The following is a 27,560-nucleotide window of genomic DNA, read 5'->3' on the forward strand; positions in this document are numbered from 1 at the left end:
CTAATATCACCATTATAGTATAAACTATATTCATCTATAAAAAAAAAAATCTAAAAAGACTTGGGGGCCGAATTATCAAGCTCTGAATGCCCCAGTAGTTATAATAATAAGTAGCTTTTTCATGCAATTGCAGCATTTTGAAGAAAACACTGGTTACATAATTTGCTTTTGGTCTTTAATGCTTCAGAATGTTTTTTAAATATCAGTGCTATGAATGCTGTGTAGAACTGCTTTTAAACATTTTCAGACAGATCCCCCCTCCCCTGAATTTATGTTTCCTTCCTTGGTACATAAAAGATGCGTCGCCCTTTGAGTGCTATGTCTGTATGTTTGTTTGTTTTTGATGACTCACATCATCATAACACTGGAATAAAAGCGCAGAACGAAGATCTCACTTAGATTTAACCACTACCATATGGATTTTCTTGTAGCCTGAAAAGCTATGAGACTCTTTTTAAACTTGTAAACAGGTAAGTTAAAGAAATGAATTGAGATAACAAATACAGATGCATTGTCGATAGTGCAAGCACTTTTATTTGTTACTAAAACTGGTTAATGTTTATCACACATATTTTGTAATTTAAAGCAAAAGAGTAAACAATTTATTTTGCATGTGTAGAATATAGATTGAGTATAATGTTCCCCTTCAGTATTTTGATTTCCAGGTAATTAAATAGTGCAGGTATTTAGTTATTTTAGGTGAAAACAAGAAATACAATATTTGTATGTAACATAATATGACTTTAGTGTAAATTTTTAGACATTTATGTAACTTTTTTTTATTGAAAATTATTCTTCAGTAAAGACATTGCATTTTTAGATGTTCAGAAATACCCTTCTAGCATTATATGTTGTATAAACCACTTTGTTGTATTTTAACCATATTTTTATTGCTATATTGATTTGATTTTTTAATATGTTACTATTTTGTGTCATTTTCAGAAAAAAGGGATATCAGGTTTACATTACAAATAATTAAAGGTGAATGAGAATATACAATCAAATTACATGATGGTAAGTACATTGGATTGTTTATTTAATAAATATATTTTATTAAAAACAGATGCATATGAATTCATATAACAAGTAGAGTTTTTATTAAATTTCAATTTATTATAAGCCATAATTAATCTTAATGTTTTTAAAATTGTATCCAACCAAACAAAATCTTCACTGAGGTACAAAGAAAAACCAAAGATAGAGCTAAAGATGCTTTTCATGGCCAAATATTTAGTTAAATCAAAAAAATCTAAGCAATAGCATAACAATGTTTCATAATATCAAACATACTATGACAAACATATTATTTGAAACAAATTATCCAGGTCACTTTTTAAATAAGCATTGTCACACTATGAAAAAGAGAGGTTACAGATCAAATTGTTCTTAATTCATATTTTGACAAAATATAACCAGTTTTTGTTTTCAGAACGAATATGTTTTTCCTAAAATCAGTGTAAGTGTCAAGTCACAAACTTTCATGATATGGCTAGAATATGCAATTTTTAAGATTTTGCAATGTATTTCTATAATCAAATTTGCTTTGTTTGTTCTTGGTTTCCTTTGCTGAAGTGTTTAACAGTGCTACAAACATTTTGGAAACACTTCTGCCAAAGATTGCTGAAAACGTTTGCATTTTGATAAACTCATTAGCCAAGCAGATTTATTAACAGGATTTGTTTTGAAAGTCTCTTAACTTGTATGTTCTATCATAAAAGTTTAATTTGAACTTTACAGTCCCATTAAATGCTAAAATGGTGATATTAACATAAATTAGCGCTGGATTATCATTATTCAATAACCTGAAATTGCAATATATTTTACTTACTTGCAAAAATATTTTAAATAATGGAATTCATTTTTAAGTATTAACTGTAATAATGAATATACTTTAAACAAACACAATCTGCAATATAAAGATTCATAATTTAAAAGTTCACTCAAAGTCTAGTACAAAAAAACCTTTCATGATTCAGATAGGGCATGTAATTTTAAACAACTTTCCAATTTACTTTTATCACCAATTTTGCTTTGTTCTCTTGATATTCTTAGTTGAAAGCTAAACCTAGGAGGTTCATATGCTAATTTTTTAGACCTTGAAGGCCGCCTCTATTCTGAAAGCATTTTAACAGATTTCACCAATAGAGGGTGTTAGTTCATGTGTGTCATTATAGATAACACTGTGCTCATGCACGTTGAGTTACCTAGGAGCCAACACTAATTGGCTAAAATGCAAGTCTGTCAAAAGAACTGAAATAAGGGGGCATTTTGCAGAGGCTTAGATACAAGGTAATCACAGAGGTAAAAACATATATTAATATAACTGTGTTGGTTATCCAAAATTAGGCAATGGGTAATAAAAGGTATTATCTATCTTTTAAAACAAAAAAAATCTGGTGTAAACTGTCCCTTTAAATAATTTTCCCACCTACACCTGAGCATGATGAGTCATTCTGTAATTATGCCCCTAGTCAGTCCAGAAAGGCTAATGATTTAAGGAACACCAAATTCAAGATTGAAGCCCCCCCAGAAAACGTTTAATTCTGCTTATTTAAAATAAAATAAAAAAAATCTTTTATCTGTATTTGTAAGCTTTAATATATTTAACCTTTTTTTATGTCACTGCCTCCAGTGAGACAGTGGGTCCTGCAAGATCTAGAAAACTGACCACAGCATTCTACGCATTGATTTCTTGATCAGTGTAGGAGCTCACTAATAATTGTTGCTAATTGTCTAAAGTAAAAGGATATAACAAACTTAAAGGGACATGATATTTGCTTCATTCTGTTGGTATTCTTTGTTCAAGGAGTAGCAATGCACTACTGGGAGCTAGCTGAACACTTCATCTCAGCTAATGACAAGAGGCATATTTGCAGCCACCTATCAGAAGTGCATTGCTGCTCCTGAACCTACCCAAGTATGGTTTTCAACAAAGGAAAGCAAGAGAACAAAGCAAACTAGATAATAGAGGCACATTGGAAAGGTGACAAATTGTATGCTCTGTCTGAATTATGAAAGTTTAATTTTGACTTTCATGAAAAGAGGCTTTTCAGGGATATGTCCCTTAACTGCAAAACAAAGCAAAGATTAAGGGCCAGATTATAAATGGAGTGCAAAATATCGCTAAAGTGATATTTGCGCTCTACTTTGTAATACCAGTGCACGCAAATGTGCGCTGGTATTACAGGTGAAGTCCAAACACGCAAATTTGCTTATTTGTGGGCACGTAAAAATTTAGTGCTCCACTTGTAATCTAGCCCTAAATGTTTATAAAACATTTGTTTTGTATGCAGATATTTTGTAATGCAATGTTTTTAATTACTGATATATACTGTGTATGTGTGTGTCTGTGTATGCATGTATGTGTCTGTCTATGTGTGTTTATGATTGTTAGTGTGTGTGTGCATATGTGTGTGTGTGTGTGTATGTATGTATGTATGTGTGTATTTGTTTGTGTGTTTATGATTGCATGTGTGTATGTATTTGTGTGTTTATGATTGTGTGCATGTGCGCGTGCGTGTCTGTGCATGTGTGTCTGTCTGTATATGTGTGAGTATGTGTCTGTTTATGTGCGCATGTCTGTGCATGTGCATTGTCTTACTTCATTGTAAATTTGTATTCACTTTAGTTTAGAGAAGATTGAACTGACTAGCTGATAGACATGACAAAAAGAGTTAGAACATTTGTGAAGAATCAGTGTTTAAAAGCTTTACTCAAATTGCTGTCCTCATCTGACAGCAGCCTGACATAACATAATTCTCCCTGTATCCTTTTCCTTCCCAGTCCATATCCATTTATACCTTCCCTTAGCAACCTAATTTCCTCACTTCCCTCTTAGTCATCAGTTTATTCTATTTCCCCATATTGCAGATAATATGTGATTACCAGTATCTGATAAGTGCATAGATAGTTCTACCTGTGCCCCATGCATATCGCTCTGTTATGGGTAGCTCTCCTTCCTTTTTCATTCTGTGCTCTTTATGTCTTTGTGCTTCTCATTATATAGGGTTGATTTATCATATGTCGAGCAGACATGATTTGCTATAGCAAATTATGTCCGCTCAACATCACTAAATGCAGACAGCTTAAGCTGTTTGCATTTATCTTTGCACAAGCATTTCTGGTGAAATACTTGCACAATGCAACCCCCTGCTCACTGCTGGCGGCCAACCGGCAGGGGCTGTCAATCATCCAGATCGGATCGGGATAATTTCAGAGCAGCCATCCTTTGACCGCTGCTTCTTAATTTCACTGCTTCATAAATAGGGCCCTATATGTTCCTCACTAAGTGCCCCTTCATGTTTTAACGTTTCTTTTTGTTTCCCTCTGCTGCCTGTATATAGATGTCTGTAACACACATAATTATACATTATAGCACAAAGGAGAAAGTATATACCAATTGTGTATTAAGTAGCATTCCTCTGCATTAACATATTTATTAAAGGGACAGCAAAGTCAAAATGTTGAAGAGTAAACCTAAATAGGATCAGAAGCAGCAATGTACTACTGGGAGCTAGCTCATCGGGTGAATAAACAACAAGAGGCACCAATTACCACCTAGCTCAAAGCAACCAACAAGGTTTACTATTCAACAAAGGATACAAAGAAAAAGTGTATCCTTTGTTGAAGAGTAAACCTTGTTTTTTTGCTTTAAACTAGGTGGTAATTGGTGCCTCTTGTTGTTTGTTCCCCCGATGAGCTAGCTCCCAGTAGTGCATTGCTGTTTCTGATCCTATTTAGGTTTAATCTTCAACAAAAGATAAAAAAGAACAAAGTAAATTTAGTAATAGAAGTAAACTGAAAAGTTGTTTTAAATTGCATGCTCTATCAGAATCATAAAAAAAAAATATTTGACTTTACTGTCTTTTTAAAGGAATAGTCTAGTCAAAATTAAACTTTCATGATTCTGATAGAGCAAGCAATTTTAAGCAACTTTCTCATTTACTCTTATTTTCAATTTTTCTTCATTCTCTTCATATCTTTATTTAAATGTAAGCTTAGGAGCCGACCCATTTTTTGTTCTAGAATCTGAGTAACGCTTGCTGATTGGTGGCTACATTTAGACACCAATCAGAAAGCACTACCCAGGTGCTGAACCAAAAATGGTCCGGCTCCTATGCTTACATTCTTGCTTTTTCAAATAAAGATACCATGAGAACGAAGAAAATTGATAATAAGAGTAAATTAAAAAGTTGCTTAAAATTCTATGCTCTATCTGAATCATGAAAGTTTAATTTTGACTAGACTATTCCTTTAACTAATGTTCATTCATTTAGTTTATAAAAAGAACCTATGTTCAAGCATTAAACATTGTTTTGAACTTTTAAACCTTTGTTAATTGTTATATATTGGAAAAACAGTGATTAACTAGAATACTTTCCCATCATATAAAACAAAGGAGTGAGTATAGGTCAAGCATGGCTAACAGAAGCGAAGACTCATCATGTGACAAATAAAAACTAATAATGCCAGTAAGGTAGAAAGCAACATGAAGAGAACAGCGTTAGATGGATTTGTAAGGGGGCAGGACATCTGTGCGCCCAGTTACATGAGAAAAAAAAGAAGGGGAAAAAAAACGCAGATGAAGAGCCCAGACGCCCAATCCATAAATGTTACTGTATCTGCACTGAAAAACTGTAACTGTTCTTGTCTGCAGGTTAAAAGGATATAACTGTTATTTTAATGTGGGTTTACTGGTTTTATCTGCTTCTTTGTATGTGGTGCTATGGGCTTCAAAAGTATAAGATTGCTAGGTTTTAACGTTCCTTGTATATCTGGGTGCAGGCTTGTGTGTGCGTTATCTATGTGTAGGGCCATAAGGTTTCATGTCTGTGTGATGCTGCCCCAATTTACACCAATTAGCATGACCACTACTTTTTTTTAAAGAAAGGTTCTAAACCTAGTCTTTGGAATAAACAAATCAGTTGTGCCCGTACAGCAAAATACCTGGTGTATCTGCGTAATTAATATTGGAGAAAACTATGTAATTAAAATTTTGTTTAATGGATTTAAGTGCTCTTGGGTTTTGGATATTTAGGCATAGATTGCGAGTGGAGAGACAAATTTCACTTTTTTGTGAGCGGGATACATTTGCGTGCACTGGTATTACAAGTTAGGCGCAATGCTTCCATAGCCTGGAAGCTTTCATAGGCTTCAATGGGAGCCTTGTTTTGAGATTGTGAGTCATGGGAGAGAACCTAGTGCGGCACAGGTGGTAAGTTGCGCAGTGTTGGGTAGCAAATTAAAAATATGGTATATATGTATATGAATGTATGCATATGCACATATTAACACATAAATATATATGTATATATGCATAAATATTTTAAGTGATAACACAGTCCCCATAGACCGCAATATAATGGCACTTTACGGGCGCACGTTAAACTAACGTTTCACTTGTAATCTAGCCCTTAATGTGTTTCTACAAGCTATACATCTGCCTCTTTGTATGTGTAAGGATACACTATGTTATAGCCTCCTGAGGGGTAGATTACGGGTGGCTCGCTAACTGTTGCGCATAAGCAATATTGTGTTTTTGCTCACGTCAGAAATAGTGCTTGTATTACAAGTTGAAAGTAATCACGAGATTCACATTTTATACTAGTCAGGTAGTGCTTTAAAATAAAAGTTACACCAAACACAACCTAAATAAATTTAAAATTACACTTGCCCTCATAAATACTATCTGATAAAAAATTATTCATATAAATATAAAAAAAAATTAAGGGTTCAAAAGGTATAGGGTACTGTATATATTACAGGGCCATATTGTATATACATTAATATGCATGTCTAAATATGTGTATGTATATATATATATATATATATATATATACATATATATATATATATATATATATATATATATATATATATATATATATATATGTGTGTGTGTGTGTGTGTACATATGTATTTATGTAGTTATGTGTTTTACTGTGTATATACTGTAGATATTTTACATTCCAATGTTCTTCACATACATGATAATGTAATTTTTATTTTTAATACATATTTGTATATATATATATATGTTCCTATAGCTATATAGGTATAGATATCTATTTTACATTAACATTATTACATTATCTAGCCCTATATAGGATTGAAGCAGAGCAAACAGGTTACTGGAGTATTGATGACCTATTCTTAAACTGCTCCGCCGCCCACTTAGTTCTGCAATCAAAACACACCCACTTGATAGTAATTGTATAATTTATACATATCCATAGCTTATTATACAGATTACAGCACCAAGCTCTTACACCTACCCCATAATATTGACAATACAAATCTCTGGAACACATTATGGGCATCTGGTTATTGCTACAACACAACATCAAATTAGGCAGACAAATAATATCTGAACCAATTCAATAATAATAATAATAATAATATATATATATATTTATATATATATTTATATATATATTTATATATATTTATATATATATATATATATATATATAAACTAAATGTTGGGTAGCATTTTATATGGTTGTCTATAGTCAGTAGAGGGTTAATAATACAGCAATACAATAACATTTATGTATACCATTATAATTAGAGGTAAAGCTTCCTAGACAGAATGGCATTGCCTTACATTTCCCAACCATAGAAAGTGCAATCTTGCCAACTTTGAATATCATCATTTGCAGTCATTTTTGATTTTCAGTTATATCACAGGAAGTATAGGGGGCGGACGTGCAAGGGCAGAGCTCTCCCGATTATAGGGAGATTTTGCACCTTATTTTCATTTATATACCCTAAAAGAACAGCCTACACATTTTTCCCTAAACATCCAACTTCTAAGTAAGGCAGAAAACTCAAACACGGAAACCGGGTTGCGGAGGGTTCCGTTGCGGACCTGAAGGTTCTTAAACAGTACTAGGAGATCGTTCTGAGGCTGGTAAGCCACACATCTGCTATTTCACAAGACCTTCTGCAGGAGATTGTTTCCCATTCACACGGCATAGGAGAGGATCATCTCTGACAGACTCGAGGACTCACTGCTTACCTGGGGCAGAAACTAAACCATCTTGAAGCGCCTCCGCAGTGAATATCCAGACAAGATCGCAACACTCTGATTCCAACAACCTGCCCACAGAACCCCAGCAGATCGCCTGCAAACGGTAAGCCCCCTGTATAGCCTTCACTAAAACTGTTGTCTCAGAGTGGGATCTTTTACTGCCTTGTACCTGTACCGCTTTCATTTTGGGCCTCCACTGGGATCATTACTAATGCCTCCAACAGCCCCAACGGGAACTACTGAGGGAGAAATTTTTCACAACACACAAGTCCTGAATGGCAGGGCAGAATTGTCTACCTAAGATTCACCCTCACTTTAAGGATTGCCACAGTCTGTCCTCACGGAGGCACATAGCCATATCTATATAACTCCATTGAGACTTTTAAAGCAGCACCACTGTTTTTGTTTCTCTGGTTGTTTTATATACATAAGACCCTTCAACTACAATATTACAGTATCTGCTACAAGGTTTCCTTGATTTTGTTCATGCCTCTCACATGCACGGAGGAACACTCTCCAAATAAAGTTTTCATCTTCATCAGACCCCTAATACATTTCGGTCCCTTAAACCTCTTCACTTCAAGTGTCCCATTATAAAACTAGGTCTGCCTTTCAGGGGTTTCATAAAGGGAATCACATATAACAAGCAAGTAGAAGAGGGGGAAGGCTGTAGAGAGAGGAGGGAGAGGGGAAGGATTAATAAGGGACAGCATGGAGGAAGCTGTGAAGCAGGAGAGAGGGAGATAAGACAGAAGGGAGAGGGGGAAAAAATAAAAAAAGAGAAGACAGACAACACTAAAATCTATCTTCTAACCTACATAAAGCACGTGGCTTTTCATATCCTACTGAAACCTAGGCTCCTCTCCTCCTTTCCCGCAGGACTTGTGTGCCTGCGGGTCATATCCCTACTCCTTTTACCGACTTTGTCTATTGGGGGCACCTCCCCAGGAGGGGAGCTACTCATATGGATGATCCCAGTCTACTGCAACCTATAAGCCACTGAAACTTTACTGGTTGATAAATTAACCTCCTTTTCTCACTTGGCCAACCTAACCTGGCCAGGCAGTGTTAACCACCGGAAGTAGGAGGTTCCAAATTCTCTCCCCCAGTCCCATCTCTACTGGGGAAGTCAAGTTCCAGAACATATATACATCTATTTTAACACAGGTGATAGACCAGTCTGACAAGATGAAGAAAAAACAAAAACACCAGGAGAACCCCAAACGGACTGTAGCAGACCATTTCAATAGTAAAAGTTGCTATGATCAAGAGACTTCTGACGATGACTCGAGAGACCCCACTGCCTCTCTCAAAGGCTCTCACAAAGCAGTTAATACAAGCATGGACCAACTTTCTCTCCCTCATTCATCGATACTTGATTCTATAAATGCTCTCTCCAACAAAATGGATACCCACTATACCTCCCTTAAGCAAGACCTCAGACAGTCAGTCAGTGAGCTTAAAAGAGACATATTCACCCTGGGTGAGCGCACGGAAACGCTGGAGAGGAAACACCCAGAGACGACATTGTCAGATTTTACAAGTAAGGAGAAAATCCTCAGAGCCTCCTTCACCAACAAAGCCTTGAGAGATCTGTACCAATCCATTCAAATCTTCCAGGACCTCTCGCCCCACACACTGGCTAAGAGACGGACATTACAACAGTTTACCCAAACTCTCCGACAGCATAGTGTGAAGTACAGATGGGGGATTCCCAGTAAAGGTCTTTGTTCAACATGGCGACCACTCTTACACTCTTTCCTCACTCGAGCAAGGCATGCAGCTTCTCCAGACTCTTGGACTGTCCCAAACTCCGGTTCTCAACAATAAGTCACCTGAGAACTCGGGGGCCCTCAATTCAGGAGCTCCTGTGTGGCAACCATCTCTCAAACCACCTCAACAGTTGAAAAGAAAAGACATAACCCACTCAAAGGACATACCTTGAACAATTTGTGCTGTTCTCTTTTCTCAAGTTTATCTCTTCCATGTCGTTATGAGTCATTAACTAGGATCAGTGAAGGCCTACGTAAGGGTACTCATCTTACCCTTTATTATTGGCAAATATCCTCTTCTGAGCTTTAATGATCCTATGAGAGACACTTCCATGACCGACCTTGCATTATCTAGTTTGCTAACTTTTTTAAAAAGGAAAGAAAAAAAGTCTATGCGCTGGAAATAGATCAAACTCACATAAATTGCAGGTTATCCCAAAAAACCTGAATAGTTACTATAAAAAAAGGGGGGGGGGGCGTATATGTGTGCGTCTGCGTGGTAACGCTGGCTTAAGATCTATATTAATGGCAATACTAAATAACAATATTAATATTGTTATTTAGTATTGCCATTAATATAGATCTTAAGCCAGCGTTACCACGCAGGTGCACACATATACGACCCCCCCCCCTTTTTTTTATATAATCTAGTTTGCTTCAATTGTTATTCTTGTATATCATGTGTTATTCAGTTCTTACAGGTTGTGATGATTAACTATCCAGTTCCTCTTAGATTTGGTTATGTATGTGTTTTATATCTCCCATCTAACCAAGCAAGTAGTGAGAAGGGTCTTATACTGAACTCTTAACTAACGCTCTGTTCTAGGAATCATCTCTCTTTATTCAAGATCAAGATACAGGTAATTGTTTTGAGGTTATACATGACTGGCCTTTACTTTAATCTATATATTTGTTGTGTCAACTGGTCAGTTGCACTACTCACCAGGGTCTATATACCCTACTGCACACATGCTCACTTCCCCTGTAATGTCGGTTCTACCTTAATGCAGTACCTTTTGGGCCCAATTCCCCCTCCCCGACCCCCCCCTTTAGTACCCCCTATTGATTGGAGGTAATACTCTTGAACCCTTCATACCTACACCATTTAGTCTCACGTCCCACATAAGTAACCCTAGACAGGCTAGAAATTGCCTCTTCATTTTTTTATCCAGTAGACCTGGACTACAAATAGCTCTTAGCAATTAACAGCCTTACATACTTATAGCATTCTTAACACTCCCCCTTTTCGTTGAGATTGTAGAAAGGGACAGGCCCTGCACAAAATTTAAATCTGCATTTATCGCCTGGTTGAAAATGTATGAGATAATTGCTGTTCCTCTTCTGTTTAATCTTGTTAGGCCTACATATGATCTGATTTAGATCGTGGATTCATACCCGTAAGCATGCTATTGTATCTTCATGTTTATGTTACTCATTTTGATTTTATTTTTTTTATTTTTACTTGACATCATCTATGCAACACCTGCATTCCCCATTCTCCACTCACTTTCCTAATCCAACCCTCCTAACTGTTCGATGGTAAACCCTCTCCACTACCTTATGCAGGGGTTCACATTGGTAAGACTTCCCTGCCCTCATATCTACAACATCTGTGATTTGGGGGGCACTCCCGGACGCCCCCCCCCTCTACTAACCCCTTGCCACTCTTCCAACCGCCTCACGATACTCACCACACTCACCACTACCCGTACTGCAGCATACGTAGGACACTCTACACTACTGACACTCTCTCCTAGCCCACCTTCCCATTATAAATAGTCTCTACAAAAAAAAAAACCATCACAAGGATGGAACTGAGTTACTGACCCCTCTCGCGACCTAATGCTGGTGCCAGTCACTCAGTACCTGTACATAACATTCAATCCCATTTGAGATTGCTTTTGTATAATCTCTTCATCCTATTTACCCTCCCCGTAACTAAAGCGGCTCTTGACCGCTAATTTCCCTAAATTAGAAAACTGACATACCCAAGTTACTATTACTCTATTTGAACACAAAAGGTTATACTAGTCTCTTTGAAAAAGCCGAAAGGCAAAACATGTTAGGGGCATTAGGGTACTGGTGAGGAGTCCTAGGAGCTCCTGTATTTTTAGTATGCCTTATGCAGCCTATAGTCTTTATTTAAATAATATATTTAATTTAACTATTAATGGAGTGGCTTGAAGCTGGGCTAATTAGAATATAAGATCGTGCAAAGACCTTTTTGTATTTTCCAATATTGAACCACTTTTTGTTTGCTGATAAACCGGAAGATATTAGTGTTCACTTTATAATATAATTTAGGGGGCATTAGGGGGAATTAACTTGCTTTCTATATGATAGTTGGTGGGTAATTATGTGGTTATATAAGTTGATCTGCCTGATACACTGTTAATACAGTTACACATGAGTATTATTATATGCACCAACATCGGAGCTACTATCTACAGATAGAAAAGCACATTAGCTAAGCCCTATCTGTTGCTGTGAGTTTGAATTGTGAGCCGTTGTGAGTGGAGTTTATAAATGCTAGTTACCGGTAGGGTATTAAAGTTGTTTTTACTTATTCTCAAGCATAGACCGAGCAGCTGATATTAAAATTAACGAGTAACTTTATTATTACTCTATTATTTACTATACCATTGGTCTATCACAAAGCCAAAATAACATAATACCGTTGTCTAGACCAGTTTATACTTATAGCAGGGTATACTATTTGATGCAGGCTAGTTTGGTACAATCCAGTATATACATGTGGAAGTATTAATTTTCATGACTCACTTGAGCACTGTTCAGATGCTCTCACTTTCTTTGTCCAATATACATACAGACACTTGAGTCTCAGACAGCACACGATTATATCCTAACTGTGATAAGGGCACAGATATAATTTTGCCTATTACACCTCTGAGTTAGTAAGATGACGACACTGTTTCGTTAAATCACTGTGTGCACATTACTGTGGTAACTAACTCTTTTAGTTCTGCTACAATATAATGGTATTTTATGTCAATGATGGATATAACTATATATCTACAATAAAGTGGTTCAAGTTTTGTCCCAACAGTTATATCCAGCTCCTATTTAATTAATATTATTATTTCATTTATAATAGGCTCCTAAGAGTGTTTTTAATGTGTTTTTTTCCTATTTTAAATTGCGCTTCCAATAAAAGTTATATTTTAACCTCCATTAGTTGTCATTCATAAGTCAAGACTGCACATCACTTGTCTGACATTCTATATAGTATCCCTTCTTGGACACTGTTACGCACATTTAACCCCTTGAGTGCTATTTATGTAGTCTTTTTCAAGTGTAGGCAGTCTTAGCCTCTCTTGTCAGTTGTGAAATTGTGCTTTTACTACATAGCACCAAACCTTCCTATTACCATATAAAGTGACACAGTTCACTTATTATACAAGGAATCATAGGGGTATAGTATTCTTTTACAGTAGTGCCATTGGTTTTCCTCTTGTCTCCAGTATACCCAGTTTACAAACCATTCCTACCCACTCTAGAACAAGAGAGCTCTCCTTTCTACTCTTATCACCCCACATTTCCCCTTTATAGTGTGATACCCTTCCTGGAGTGGTATCCCCGAGCTGGTACACCATTGTGGGAAACAAAACTAATAATAGTAACCATCTGTTATATTATATAAAACAAAATAAAAATAAAATAAGGTTCAACTTGATTGATTCACATTGGTTACACCTTCTGACTCCACCTTGCAGTATAGTATACTTTACACCTCTCTGACGCTGGCTGCCTGTTACACGCTGATTGTTTATTTTCTGGACTTTCCGTTCTTCCTTACTCTAACAGATAACTAGTGTTGATCGTCTATAATAGGCACCTGCATATAGCTTGTCTTAGAATGTATGACTACTTGTACCTTGGATATTGTAATTGTAAACATTGTGATTTTCATGTTGATTTTCCTATACCTCAATAAAAAAACTTTTCTCAAAAAAAAAAAAAAATTTAAAGTATAAAAAGAATCTCTTTACTTTAGAATTTGTACCAGTAAACAGAAAACAGTCTGCATCACTAGCCATAATGTATTAAAGTGTCTAATTTAAACACTACCAATTGCAGCATGTGCATATATATTTATAAAACCTTTACTATTAATAGTCATTAATTCTTCCAAAAGACCATAAAAATAGAAGCATTTGAAATTGTAGTACCAGTATTAAATTAAGTTTAATATTGTTATATGCCAAGGTATTTCCCTCAGCAATCTTATAGATAAATGTATTAATGTTTAATGCATTCTGACCATTACTACTACTGTTTTGAGATTGGTCCCCAGAACTGCACTCCATACTCAAGGTGAGGTCTTACCAGGAATTTATATAGTGACATTATTATGCTTTCCTCTCTTGCATCAATGCCTCTTATAATACATGCTAGTATCAACTTAGCCTTAGAAGCCACTGCCCTGCATTGTGCACCCATCTTTAGCTTGTTATCTATTGCTGCTCCCAAATACCTTTCCTCCTCTGTTTGGCGAAGTCTTCTCCCATTTAAATAATAGGTCGCCTGCTTATTCTTACTTTGAAAAAATTTAGAATCTTGCATTTTTCCATTATTAAAGGGACAGTAAAGTCAAAATTAAACTTCTATGATTCAGATAGAGCATGCAATGTTAAACAACTTTTCAATTTACTTATATTATCAAAATTGCTTAGTTCTCTTAGGATCCTTTATAAAATAAATTAAGGAAGGCTCATAAAAATGTGCACATGCATTTCAATGTTCTTGCTTCTTCTGAGGCAGCCTTTGGTAGGGTGTCATCCAGGCAGTTTTCTCAGGTTGATATATTTTTGCTTGTTGGTTATTTTTATTGCCTTTTTTTTAGGCTCTTTTAGGGTCGATTTATTTTTTCAGTGAAATGTTGAACCCACCCTTTTATGTTATTACTCATGGACTCCACAGCTTGGATCGTGGACTCTCATCACTTGTATGAAAGAAAACATAATTTATGTTTACTTGTTAAATTCAATTCTTTCATAGTGGTGAGAGTTCACGTGACCCAATCCTGTTTTTTTCTGGAATGTTATTTTCCTTTTGTCCACACATCTTTTCTCCCTGCTCCTATTTTGTTGGCTCTTATTACTTTTCCTTGCTCTTTGTGTTTAGCTATACGTTAGACTGAGGTACTGGTGAGGTGGGATTTTATCAAGTTCTTGGGGTTTGGGAATCTTTACCTCCTCCTAGTGGTCGGGAAGAGTAATTCCCAGAAGTAATGGATCATGGACTCTCATCACCATGAAAGAAATTAATTTATCAGGTAAGTATAAATTATGTTATTTAGGTATGAGTAGTAAAACAACTTTTCTCTATACTTTTTTTAATAGCCTTGATTCAAGCCCAAATTGGATCATCCAAATGAGGCAAGTGGTAGGTTGAGTTTGGCTATTGAAAAACATTACAGCATACAAGATGTTAATTTGTTTTAAAAAATTTTTAGACTTGAATGATATGTTGCTCTATGCAAGATGGCAGAAATGTCTTGTAATTAGGTGTTTACTGTCTCTTTAAAGGGACAGTAAAGGGACATTTTTCTTTTGTGATTTAGACAGAGAATGCACTCTTAAAAAAAAAGTTTTCAATTTACTCCTGTTACCAAATTTACTTTTTTCTTATGGTATTCCTTGCTGAAGAGATATCTAGATCAGTGATTTTCAACCTTTTTATTGCCACTCCACATTTTTTTATATTAAAAAAATCCTGTGACACACCATCATCCCAAAATTTTACAAAATCACACATTGTAGTCTTATACAGCATATATATATATATATATATATATACTGTGTGTGTGTATATACTGTGTGTGTGTGTATATATATATATATATATATATATATATATATATATATATATATATATATATATATATATATATATATATATATATATATATATATATATATGGTATTGAACTCAAAAGCAGAAACTACTGGGGCTCACGTGATCCTACTGTTAAAGTCCCAAAGCCTTGGGGGCACCAGAATAAGAGTTTCACAATCAGTGTAGGATAAGCACCAATTTACGGCGGCACACCTGACGATCTCTCACGGCACACTAGATAGGTAACTTGCACAATTCTGGAGCGCTACATGACAGGAAACACAATTATCAGGTAATTGTAAATGAGCATACAACTGAAAAAAGATTGCTCTCCCCTGGGTTTTTAGGTTAAAGAGTTCCTGCTTTAAAAGGATATCAACAATGATAATATATTGCAACTAGAATAAACACATTCATACTAAATCTTTATTATTTTATACACAAAACCATTCATACCAGCAACGTAAACTATTAACACTTGAACCTGAATGATCCACCAAAATGATAACTACCTGTATATGAGTAAATAAACTGTGAGAATACTACAGCAGACAAAGAATAAATATCAGCTAAGCCCCTTCAATCCGGGAGCTGCTTTAATTGTAATATTACAGAGAATATCTGAACTGCCGAGTATCAACTGCGCAAATAAGGATATACGTTAAATCATAGGAATCAGGTAAGCAAGTTAAAAATGGAGAGACAAGTCGTCTCCTAGTAACCCCCAACTCGCGTTTCACAAGAACGCTTCCTCAGAGGGGGTCCTCTGATAACCTGATAATTGTGTTTTTCTTGCTTACACCCTGGGGCATAAAACCTAACATTAATATAATTAACACCATATATTACCAATTGTTTCACTAAGAGGTTCTTTATGCAGATTGTCTTATTGCTTTCCCCCCATCCTTTGTTCTTTTTTCATATGACAGGAACCACTACTGCCACCTACTGTTCTTGCAAATGAATAACATAGTTATAACACTTCTGCCATATATTGTTCTAGTCACGTGCACGCTCCTCCCTACTTGCTTTTCAACAAAGGATACCAAATGAGCAAAGTAAATTTGATAATAGAATTAAATCAGAAAGGTTTATTTTACACTCTCTGAATCATAAAAAACATTTTTATGTCCCTTTAATTGATTAAATTTAAAAAAAAAAAAAAACAAGAAAAAAAAAGAAATTTGCCATTCCTTGAAGCTACAAAACATGCAGGACTTCTAAATTACAGTATATTTACAGTAAAAGGTTTTTGTTTATTTTTTTTAAAATATATAACAATTATGTGTGTATTCAGGTACATGTATCAAAGTGATATGTCTTTCTATTCCTATTTAACCAATGAATTATTACACAGACTGCACACCTGTTTCTAACCATCCTGCTTCTCAGATACCATTCTCACAAATATAAGAGGAAGCTGTGAGAAAAAAATGCATAAATCTGTCATTCATTTCCTCAAACTATATGTTATGTTGTGAATCTTGAAGGTTTTTTTTTACATTATAACGTAGATGTAGGGCCAACAAAAAAGTAATTTTTCACCTTGGCAAACTGTTCAATGACAACTACTAAAAAAAAAAAAAAGATACAAAAACACAGGTGTCTTTGTTGACCACATTTTGGGGGGAAATTGCGATTGTTATATATTCGTTTATCAAATGACTAAATGGAAAACCCTTTACTGCTGTGAGATATAAATTTTCACATATAAATGCTGACAATAGCAAGATTCAATTATTTTTATCTTTGCTCCTTCAAAAAGAGATAATTTTCTGCAGAACAGATGTTCATGTGATGAAAAAAAAAAATATTTTCTGGTTTTATGTTTGTGTCACAGACCACCAAGAAAGCTCTGGGTGTTGTTCATATCAGTCAGGTAGCAATGTCCCTAGAGAATAGTTGCACACAAGCATTTCCTTATAGCCAACATTCTCTAAAAAAGCAAATTCTGTAAAAACAAAAGTCAAAATTAAAATTTAATTATTCAGATTGGACATGCATTTTTAATCAACTTTATTTTATCTATTTATCTTGTTCTCTTGTTACCCTGTGTTGAAGCATAAACCTAGGAGCAGCAATGCACTACTAGGAGCTAAACACATCGAATGAGCCACTGACAAGAGGCATATATATGCAGCCACTAATCGCCAACTAACTCCCAGTAATGCACTGCAGCTCTGAGCATACCTAGGTATGCATTTCAACAAAGGATACTGAGAGTACAAGCAAATTTTATAATATGCATAAATGTGAAAGTTGTTTAAAATTACATGCTTTATCGTAATCGTGATAGTTTAATTTTGACTTTACTGTTCTTTTAATGTTACTTAAAAATAATAATGTTCAGTTATTGTCATATAATGAAAATAAATCAATTTAACCCCTTCCCACCGTTAGAACGTTTCATGCTGTCTTAACTGTGCTGGGCTTTAGCGCCATTAGGACGGCATGGAACGTCCTATTGTCCTGAAGCCATAGAGGCTTGGTTAATGGAATCGTGGGCTGGAGGGCATGCCTAGCGTCATAGGCACTTCCCCCAGACCCGATCCCATCACTGAAATCACACAATCATGTGATTTCAATTTGTTTACATCGGAAAAGGTTAATTGATATACATGTTTTTGTTTTTTTATGTAAAGTAAACATTATTTGCATATTTACATTTTGTTATCTACCCTGGTTAATAAATGTATTCCAGTTATTTTCAATTTGTATAAATTCATTGTAAGCAAAAACACTAACATTCTATTTTTTTTTGTCTGCCAAGTAACTGAGACTTTCACTACCTACTTTTCAGATTGCATCATTGTGCCTTAGATGTGGCATCTTCACCTAACATCTGTTTCATCTACAGCGTTTCAACCATATTGATAACAAATAGATAGTCAGCCCTAAAAAAGTGTTTTCCATTACGTACATAAGAGATTTGCATCTCTGACACTAAAAGCAAACAGCTGCAGAGTGAACATGGCAACTGATAATTGTGTGCCAATTTCAATACGACCACAGACACATGACATACAAACAAAACCAAGATACAGAATCTTTAGTTTATACTAAACTTCACTAGATACCGTACATACGTAATACACTTGCGATATGCAAACTGTATAGAATAAAATGTAGTTTCTACGTCTGGCAGCTTATATGTAAAAATATAGCTGCTGGGCAGCACATGGCTCAGGATTTCAGAATGTCTGTTGCAGGCATCTAATTGGATGGGCTAAAACAGAGCAAATGCTCTGACTGGTGATTACTTTGAGAGTGGCTTTGCCTCTTTAAAAAGAGGTGTCACTTGCCCCCATTGTAGTGCTTATTTTGGGGTACAATGGCCCCTTTTACAGGTGATTGCTACTTCTATGAAACCACTCATTTGATTATGGGCAATCCTCTTTTACATGTGAGAGGTATTATGTGTATGGGCCGATGATCTAAAAGTCTCTGGGTTGGCGAGATTATATAAGAATACTCACCAATTCTTCTATTTCCCTGGTGGAATTCTATAAAGCCACTATATTACCCTGAAAACAGGGTGTCCAATTTTCTTTTTCTTTTTTTATAATATATTTGATTTGATTTTCAAAGTAAATAAACAGTGATGCACCTTACGGTGCTCAACACATCGCATAAACTTAGAAGCATAATAAAAGAAAAAAGAGCAATAAAAAGAATGCTAATGTAACCCGCATCTGGGTTAACTCATTACCTCTGCCACAAAATAAAGTAATACACAGGAACAGAGGTAAGAAACAATAAGAATATGAGAAGATATATAGATGTGTTCCAATTGGGGGTGGGGGGAAAAGGGAAGGGATGAGAAGGGGGTAGGGTGGTAGTGGGAGGCTCAGGGGAAGCAGAGGAGTGTTGTCCCACATTCTATCAAAGATAATCTGGAAGTTTTGAGCTTAGTAGTAGTAATACTCCTTGTATATAGGAGAATAGGGGCATGGGAGATTCCCTTAGAGCTGGATGTGGTGATCCCTATGTGTCTAGGCTCGGAAGCCAGTGGGTGTCAAACCTGGATTTCCACTCAGCCCATATTATTTCAAATAAGTCTACTTTTCCAACGGAAAAGAAAATATTCCTCTCCATTGAGTACATGTATGCCATAAGCTTAACTATATCTGACCATGGCGGGGGGTTCAACTTTTTCCAGAATCTAGCTATCAAAAGTTTTACTGCAGAGAAAAGGTAGATACATAAATATCCTTGATACCTAGGCAACTTACATGTACCTATATGAAGTAGGGCTATCTCCAGGGCTCTACGTAATACTATTCCAATACTGGAAAGTAGGGAGAAACAAGCGCCCCACAGTGGTTTAACCTTGGGGCAGCTCCACCAAATATGTGTCATATCACCAATCTGACTGCAGTCCAACATAGGGGTATGGTTGAGGGGAACAGTTTGGCTAATTTGGTCGGGACATATTACCAATGGGTGAGGAGTTTAAAGTATGTCTCATATATGGTGACACAATGAAGGGCTTGTTTTGTGAGTGTGAACATGTGCTGCCAGTCTTTACTAGGTATGGATATGTTAAGTTTTTGTTCCCACTTTAGAATATGGGAGGCTTTATCGTCTGGTGTGGCGCCATCCATTAAGTTATAATGGACGGACATAGGTTTCCCCAGTCAGAGCCCCTGCTTCCACCTAGTCTCCCAAAGAGTGAGTTGGCGAGTTGAAGAGGGCCGGAACCTCCAACTAGATAGCAGACTTGTTACTCTGGTGTGTGTGGGATTGGGACTGTGGCTCTAAGCTGGTGTAGTGTAGTAAATGAGTCTGCCTGACTGGTTGACCACATGTCTGCCACCCTCAAAATGCCCATGTGGCAGCATGTGAATCGGGTAGACCCATTAGGAGAACAGAGATGGATGTGATAGGGGAAGGGTGGGGTGCTATATGTTCATAGTGCCTAAGTTGTTCCCATGTGGTCAGACATTCTTTGAGGATAATGTTGTCTATTGCTAGAGTCCTTCTACAGTGTGGGGGGTCCATATAAGGTCTTTCAAGGACACTTGGTGGGGTAACGAGGCCTGTTCTAATGACCTCCACTTGCTGTTGGAATCGATGACCCATTGTGAAATGTGTGAGCATCGCTGCCTCAAATTATCGGGTTATGGATGGGGATGCACTCTAGGGTATTGGAGGGTTTTATGCACAATCCTAGGGGGCTTGCCTTGCCATATGTATCTGGTACATTCACTTTGAAACTGAAGTAGGCACCTAAATAAGTAAGTCAGCTTGGGGAGAAAGCTAATTTTAAGGGCTGCTACTCTCCCCAGCCATGATACAGATTTGCAGTTCCATTTATGTTTTAGGGATCTAAGTTCCGACAGAAGAGGCTGATAATTAGCTTTAACATTTGTAGGGATTTCATGTGACAACTCCTAAGTGTGTGAAATGGGAGGTCCTGATGACAAACATATTGATCTTGTATACATTTGGCCACTTCATCGGGAAAACCCCTCAGAAATACCTCTGTTTTATTTTGGTTAAGTTTAAAGTGGGAGAGACTACCAAACTTCTCTAAGGTTTCCAAAAGTCTAGGGATGGTTTGTAAAGGTTTGGAGGAAAAGACTGTCGTGTCATTGGCAAAAAGTGCCACCTTATGGGCCATTCCATGAATGGTTATTCCCTCAAGAGCACCGTCTTTTCTGATTTGAGCTGCCAGTGGCTCTATCGCTAGCGCAAATAGCAGACGAGAAAGGGGGCACCCCTGTCGCGTCCCTTTGGAAATGGGGAAGGGGGTGAGCTGAATCCCAGTCCTCTAATCGAGGCTATAGGGTGAGAGTAAAGTGCCTTAATGGCCTGGATCATTCGTACAGGAAACTGAAAAGTTTCCAGGAGCTTCCATAAGTACTCCCAACGAAGCCGGTCGAACGCTTTCTCAGCATCGAGGAAAATTACTTCTATGGGCCTATTTAATCTATTAGATTCCGTAAGAATATTTAACAGTCTCCTGGTGTTATCTGGGCCCTCCCTAACCGGAATAAATCCCACCTGATCGGAATCTATGAGGTCAGGTAACAGGTTAGTAATTCTGTTTGCTATTAATTTAGAGTAGATCTTAACATCCGAGTTGATCAATAAGATCGGTCTGTAATTTGTGCAAAGCACTGGGTCTTTATCTGGTTTGGGGATGGTAATTATGGTCGCCTCGAGGAACTCTTTGTGAAAAACGCCTTCAGTGTTTGCTAGATTGAAAAAACTAAACAGCAACGGGGATATTTCCTGTATGTAAGTTTTCTAAAAAATTGCTGTATACCCACCAGGTCCGGGGGCTTTAAGAGGTTTTACATTTTTAATGACACGTTTTATCTCTTGGAGTGAGAAGGGGCTAGTAAGGGACTCTTTTTGATCTGTGTTAAGGGAGGGAAGATGTAGAGAGTTTAAGAAAGAGCTTATAGCCTCAGGAGAGGCAGGATTAGTAGGCTCCTTATGTATATTATACAGTGATGAATACTATTCACTAAATTGCTGACCTATTTTGGGAATGGAGTCTAAAGCTCTGATCTCCTTTTTTAATAATGTGGATTCGAGAGGCGCCCACCCGCTGACTAAGTCTGTTGGCTAGGATGGTATCAGCTTTGTTACCTTTGGCGTACATGGTTTGTTTTAGTTTGAAGAGGTTAGCTTGGGTCCTTTTAAACTCAATCTGACTGATGTGGAGCCTAATTTCTTTAATTTTGTCCCTCAGGCCTAGTGTATCAGATGTACACTGTTGTTGTTCTAGTTCCCTTAGTTTGCAGTACACCTGTGAGAGAGATAGACTTGCCTGTTTCCGCAAGGACGCTTGTTTTTTTATGATGAGGCCTCTTATGGTGGCCTTAAAAGCCCCCCCATATTGTGTCATCCCTAAGCTGGGGGTTTCTTATTTGTCCTAATGGTAAATACAATTTACTTTCTCAGTTCTTCCCTGAAAGGGATGTCTGAGAGAATGTGGTGGGGGAGTCTCCAAGGGGGCCTGGACTGGGCTGTGTCAAGGGAGTGTATGTCAATCAGGAGTTGGTCATGATCCGACCAGTGACAGATAGAAATGGTGGCCGAGTTTACCAAATCAAGAGCATCCGCATGGGAAAAGATGTAGTCGAGTCTCGAATAGGTGGCATGCAGGTGAGAAAAGTGGGTGTAATCCCTCTCCGAAGGGTGAAACGACTGCCATATATCAAAGTAACTGTATTATGTCATTAAAGTTCTGAATCTACCACTTGCACCACATAGGGTGTTTTGTTTTGGCAGGTTTAGCTTTCCTATCTAATTTGTCATCCCATACCATATTAAAGTCTCCTGCTAGAATCACTCTGCCCTGTTTGAGTTCTATGTTCCCTAGAATTTTCTTCAGATATCTAGGCTTGAGTGTGTTCGGGAGGTATGTAGATATTAGTGTGTATGGGACAGGAGATGCATACAATACAAAAGTGCACAATGAAAATCATACAAAACAAATAATTTAACCATTCGCACAAAAATATGCAGGACAAATTTGTATTGCTATGGTGCATAATAAATCGTAACAGAACTGTTAACAATTTTGTGTAATTTGAATACAAATTTTGCGTTTTTCATACGATTTTTTTTTTATCTGCCACATTAATCTCCTGATTTCATAATCCACAAATCAAATGAGTATGATTAACAGAAAAAAGGCAATTTTCTGGGTTTAACAATTACATAACAGGTTGAAAGGCCTGTACGTTGATTTATCCCTATTAATAGTGTGTAGTGATGCTAATAGATTACGTGTGTGCAGTTAACCGGTTGTGCTGCATAAGCATAGTGATACTTGTGTATTCCTTTATAAGGGTTTTTTAATAATATCGGTATAGTGTGCATGGGTGCTTGGTATGTTGAAAAGTGTGTGGGGTTTATCATGTCAATTTGTCTGTGAAATTCAATAACTGAAAAATAGACCGTAAATGTATTAACTATTATAACTTTGGATTGTGATCAGAAAAACAGGACTTGCACACGTTAAACAGAGGACTGTTGTTAACGGAAACAATAATAAAAAAGTGCTGCCAATAAAAAAATTAAAATGGCTCTTTGTGATCACGTTAAATAAAAAAAAAAAAAGCTCATATGCAGCCATCAACTTACCACTAATTGTTATAAATTAGACTGTGATCAACCCCATAGTGACCATGTGACCACTTATTTGAAAGGGCAGACTCCCCTATTTCAAATGAGGGTTCACTTGCGCCTCTAGCCAAAGCAGAGAGGATAAACAGATTCTTAATTTTTTACAGCAATCATCTGCAACTTACAGGGGCATGCACACCTTCATTTCAAATGAGAGTCACTTGTAAGTCGCCTAGGGACTGAGATTCAAGCTTCCAAAGCCTTTTCCCTCAGCCCTGCTTTAGCAAGTAGTCATGCCCCTTGTGACATCACACAGTCTGCAGTGCAGAAACAGCAAATGGGAATGTAGTCTCCTTTTCCCCATATGCAGTTAGGGGTTCCCCAGGATCTGGATCAGAAGGACTTTCCTGGATAGTGAACCTGTGTTAGTTATCCTCACTGCAGGACAGATGTGCATGATGAGAATGCCTTGTCATGCACATCGATGAGGTTTTTAAAACACACGCTCTCTCATCTGAAATCTGTATCTAAAACTCACTTTAAAATATAAATACAGCCTCTATAATCTCAACCAATATACATAATATACCTTAGAGCCCTAGAATGTTCTTAATCCTACTTATATGAGCAGTCTCTGTATATTATACACCCAAAAATATCATAGAATAATTTTATAATCCCATTAGAAAAAACATAGTACAACAATACTTTTCTTCAGATACAGGGTTTAATAGTATACAGTATATGATGTTACATTTTAAAGGGGACAAATAACTTTTCCTATCTATTTAGGTGTATAATATACAGAGACTGCAGAATAATACATTTTGATCATTGGATTTATTTTATTCATTTTGTTGTTTTTATTGTTGTTGTTGTTTTAAATCTGTATATCTAATGAGTGACTTTATATTTGTTCATAATTACTATTTAGATGTCTTTGCTATTTAGTGCCTACACCTAAATACTTAGTTCAGACTGTAATAGATGGTTTGGGGGCATCAGTCTTGATCCAGGCAGCACAATTTGTTCCTCTACTAAAAATAAACTAATACATTTATATTTAAATCATCCTAGTAAAGGTGTAAAGATATCTCTATGACTATTTAAATCTCATTTGGTAATTATGTATCCAGTGATAGATAGAACTGTAAATGCATACTGTACACATGCATCTACATTGATTATTATAGTTTGTACATTGTGATATTTGCTGCCCCTTATGTAAAATTCCTATAGATGACAATGAAATCAATGGGGCTTTGTAAACATAACTCCTCAAGCACAAAAACCATTACAGAAATGAAACTCAAAATTAAATTCCAATAAACAATTTAATCATACATATCTTTAAAAAAAAAAAAAAAAAAAAATTATATATATATATATATATATATATATATACAGGTGGTCCTCGTTTTACAACGGTTCAATTTACACCGTTTCAGAATAACAACCTTTTTTTCCAGTCATGTGACTGCTATTGAAAACCATTGAGAAGCAGTGCATTTATTAAAATAGCCAGTAGGTGGAGCTGTCCGCTTGTGTTGCAGAAAAGCCAAGCAAGCTGAAATTAATCAGTTTAACCACACCTGAGCTATCGAGCAGATTTCAAAGGAACAAGATCTTCCTGTCGATAAATCAGTCAAGATTGGAATGCATAGAAAGAACTGTTTGCAGAAAAATGCAAGTGAAGTCTGTGTTGTGTGATTAATTTATTAGGTTTATAATGCTGTTTAGCAAATGTTTTTGTTCATTTAACATAGTTTAATTATATATTCTGTGTTGTGTTATTTTATTAGGTTTAGCATTTAAAGTTTTCATTTCAAAGCTTTAAAAATAATGTATTAGCTGTTACTTATGACAATTTTGAGAGGGGCCTGGAACCTATCTCCCTCACTTCCCATTAACTTACATTATAAACTGGGTTTCAATTTACAATGGTTTCGATTTACAACCATTCCTTCTGGAACCTAACCCCAGCATAAACTGAGGGCTACCTGTACACAGAAAAAGTACATCAAAAATAACCCTAAAGATTCCTGAAATAAAAACAATAGATGAATAGGTTTCCCCAATCATTATTACTAATGCAGACAGAACACCCAATATAAAGGAAAAATAACACTATCAAAAAATTAAAAACAAGATAAGAATAAATAAAATTATTATTACTTCTTCTACTACTACTGCTAATAATAATAAAATTAATAATAAAAAATATTAATATAGTTTAAGCAGAAATGAACCTCTAATATACCTATTAATAAACAAAATGGTTTACTAACCTCAGTATCATTGCTTTTACATAGGTATAATTTTTAATTTTTCTGTAACTTGTTTTTTTTTTTATTTCAATAATAATAGAAACACTGAAATAAGTCAATTTGCATTTGTATAGTATGTATAGATATAATGTATTTTTGTTTTACATTTATTTTTCAAGATGATTATATAATATAGTTTAACACCACGCTCTCAAATTTAGGAAACCCAGATCCTAACAGACGCAGAAAATGAAGACGGTTACATGCTTGTTACACCGGACTACTTTTTGGATGACCCAGGATCCTTTTGTGAGAAAAGTTTTGTCAGAAACTTTGCTGCATCTTTTCTGCCTCCAATTTATTGGTGTGTATTTTTTCTTGGCCTACTTGGAAATGGCCTGGTAATTATTATATATGTGTATTACAGAAGGTTAAAAACTATCACAGACACCTACCTTATAAATTTAGCAATCGCTGACCTCCTTTTTCTAGTAACTCTGCCTTTCTGGGCAATATCTGCTTCACATGACTGGATTTTTAAGACGGCTCTTTGTAAAATCGTTAACAGTATGTATACAATAAATGTGTACAGTGGAATGATGTTACTAGCCTGCATTAGTGTTGATAGATACATTGCCATAGTCCAGGCTACAAAAGCACAAAAACACAGAACCAGGAGAATTTTCTTTAGTAAATGTATATGTATTTTTGTATGGACTCTTGCAGTAATTCTAAGTCTACCTGAGATATTATATAGTAATGTAAAGGAAGACTCATATTCCAAATACTATTGTACTATGTCTTATCCTGTTGAGATACGCAAGTCACTAAAAGTCATTGCTCTTGGTTTGAAAGTCACAGTTGCCTTTTGCATTCCCTTTGTGATCATGATATTCTGTTATTCAATGATTATTCCAACTCTTGTACAAGCCAAAAGTTTTCAAAAGCATAAAGCACTTAAAGTAATTTTTGCTTTATTAACCGTATTTGTACTTTCTCAGCTACCTTATAATAGTCTGCTTATAGTTAAGGCATGGGATGCTTCAAATGCCACAGTTGCAGATTGTATGATTTCCAAAAATCTAGACATTGCATATAAAGTGACTCAGAGCATTGCTTTCCTTCATTGCTGTATGAATCCATTTATTTATGTTTTTGTGGGAGTTAAATTTAGGAATGATCTTTTCAAGATTTTAAAAATGTTTAGCTGCATTAGTGAAGACCAATGGAAAAAAATTCTTAAAGTTGAAAAATCAAAAGCACTTTCTGAAATGTTAGAAACAAAAACGGGTACTCTATCTTTGTAAATGTATGAAACAAAATACTAAAAAAAATGAAAAAAAAACTATGGCCTTGAAATGTATATATCTTTAAAATTAATTTGATTGAAGAAAAAAAAAATTAGATATGCAAAGTAGAGCCAAAATTGTGAAATAAAATATTTTCGTCTGTGAACTACTGCTGTACCTAAATTAAAATTGTCCTTAAAAGAACAAACTGGGTTAATTTTAAAAGTTTTATAAAATTAAAACTAACCATGAGAAT

At 35.9% G+C, this 27,560-nt stretch overlaps 1 protein-coding gene across 1 annotated transcript; it reads left to right on the forward strand.

Moving 5' to 3' along the window:
• Positions 1–347: 347 nt before the first annotated feature.
• Positions 348–27,560, forward strand: LOC128659424 (C-C chemokine receptor type 9-like). Its single transcript, XM_053713062.1, has 3 exons — positions 348–470; positions 943–1,014; positions 26,237–27,560. Exons 2-3 carry the CDS (start codon positions 1,009–1,011, stop codon positions 27,320–27,322), a joined length of 1,092 nt encoding a protein of 363 aa, XP_053569037.1. The 5' UTR covers positions 348–470; positions 943–1,008; the 3' UTR covers positions 27,323–27,560.

Source organism: Bombina bombina, chromosome 5 (genome assembly GCF_027579735.1).
Source record: "Bombina bombina isolate aBomBom1 chromosome 5, aBomBom1.pri, whole genome shotgun sequence".
In the NCBI taxonomy this organism is placed as follows: domain Eukaryota; kingdom Metazoa; phylum Chordata; class Amphibia; order Anura; family Bombinatoridae; genus Bombina; species Bombina bombina.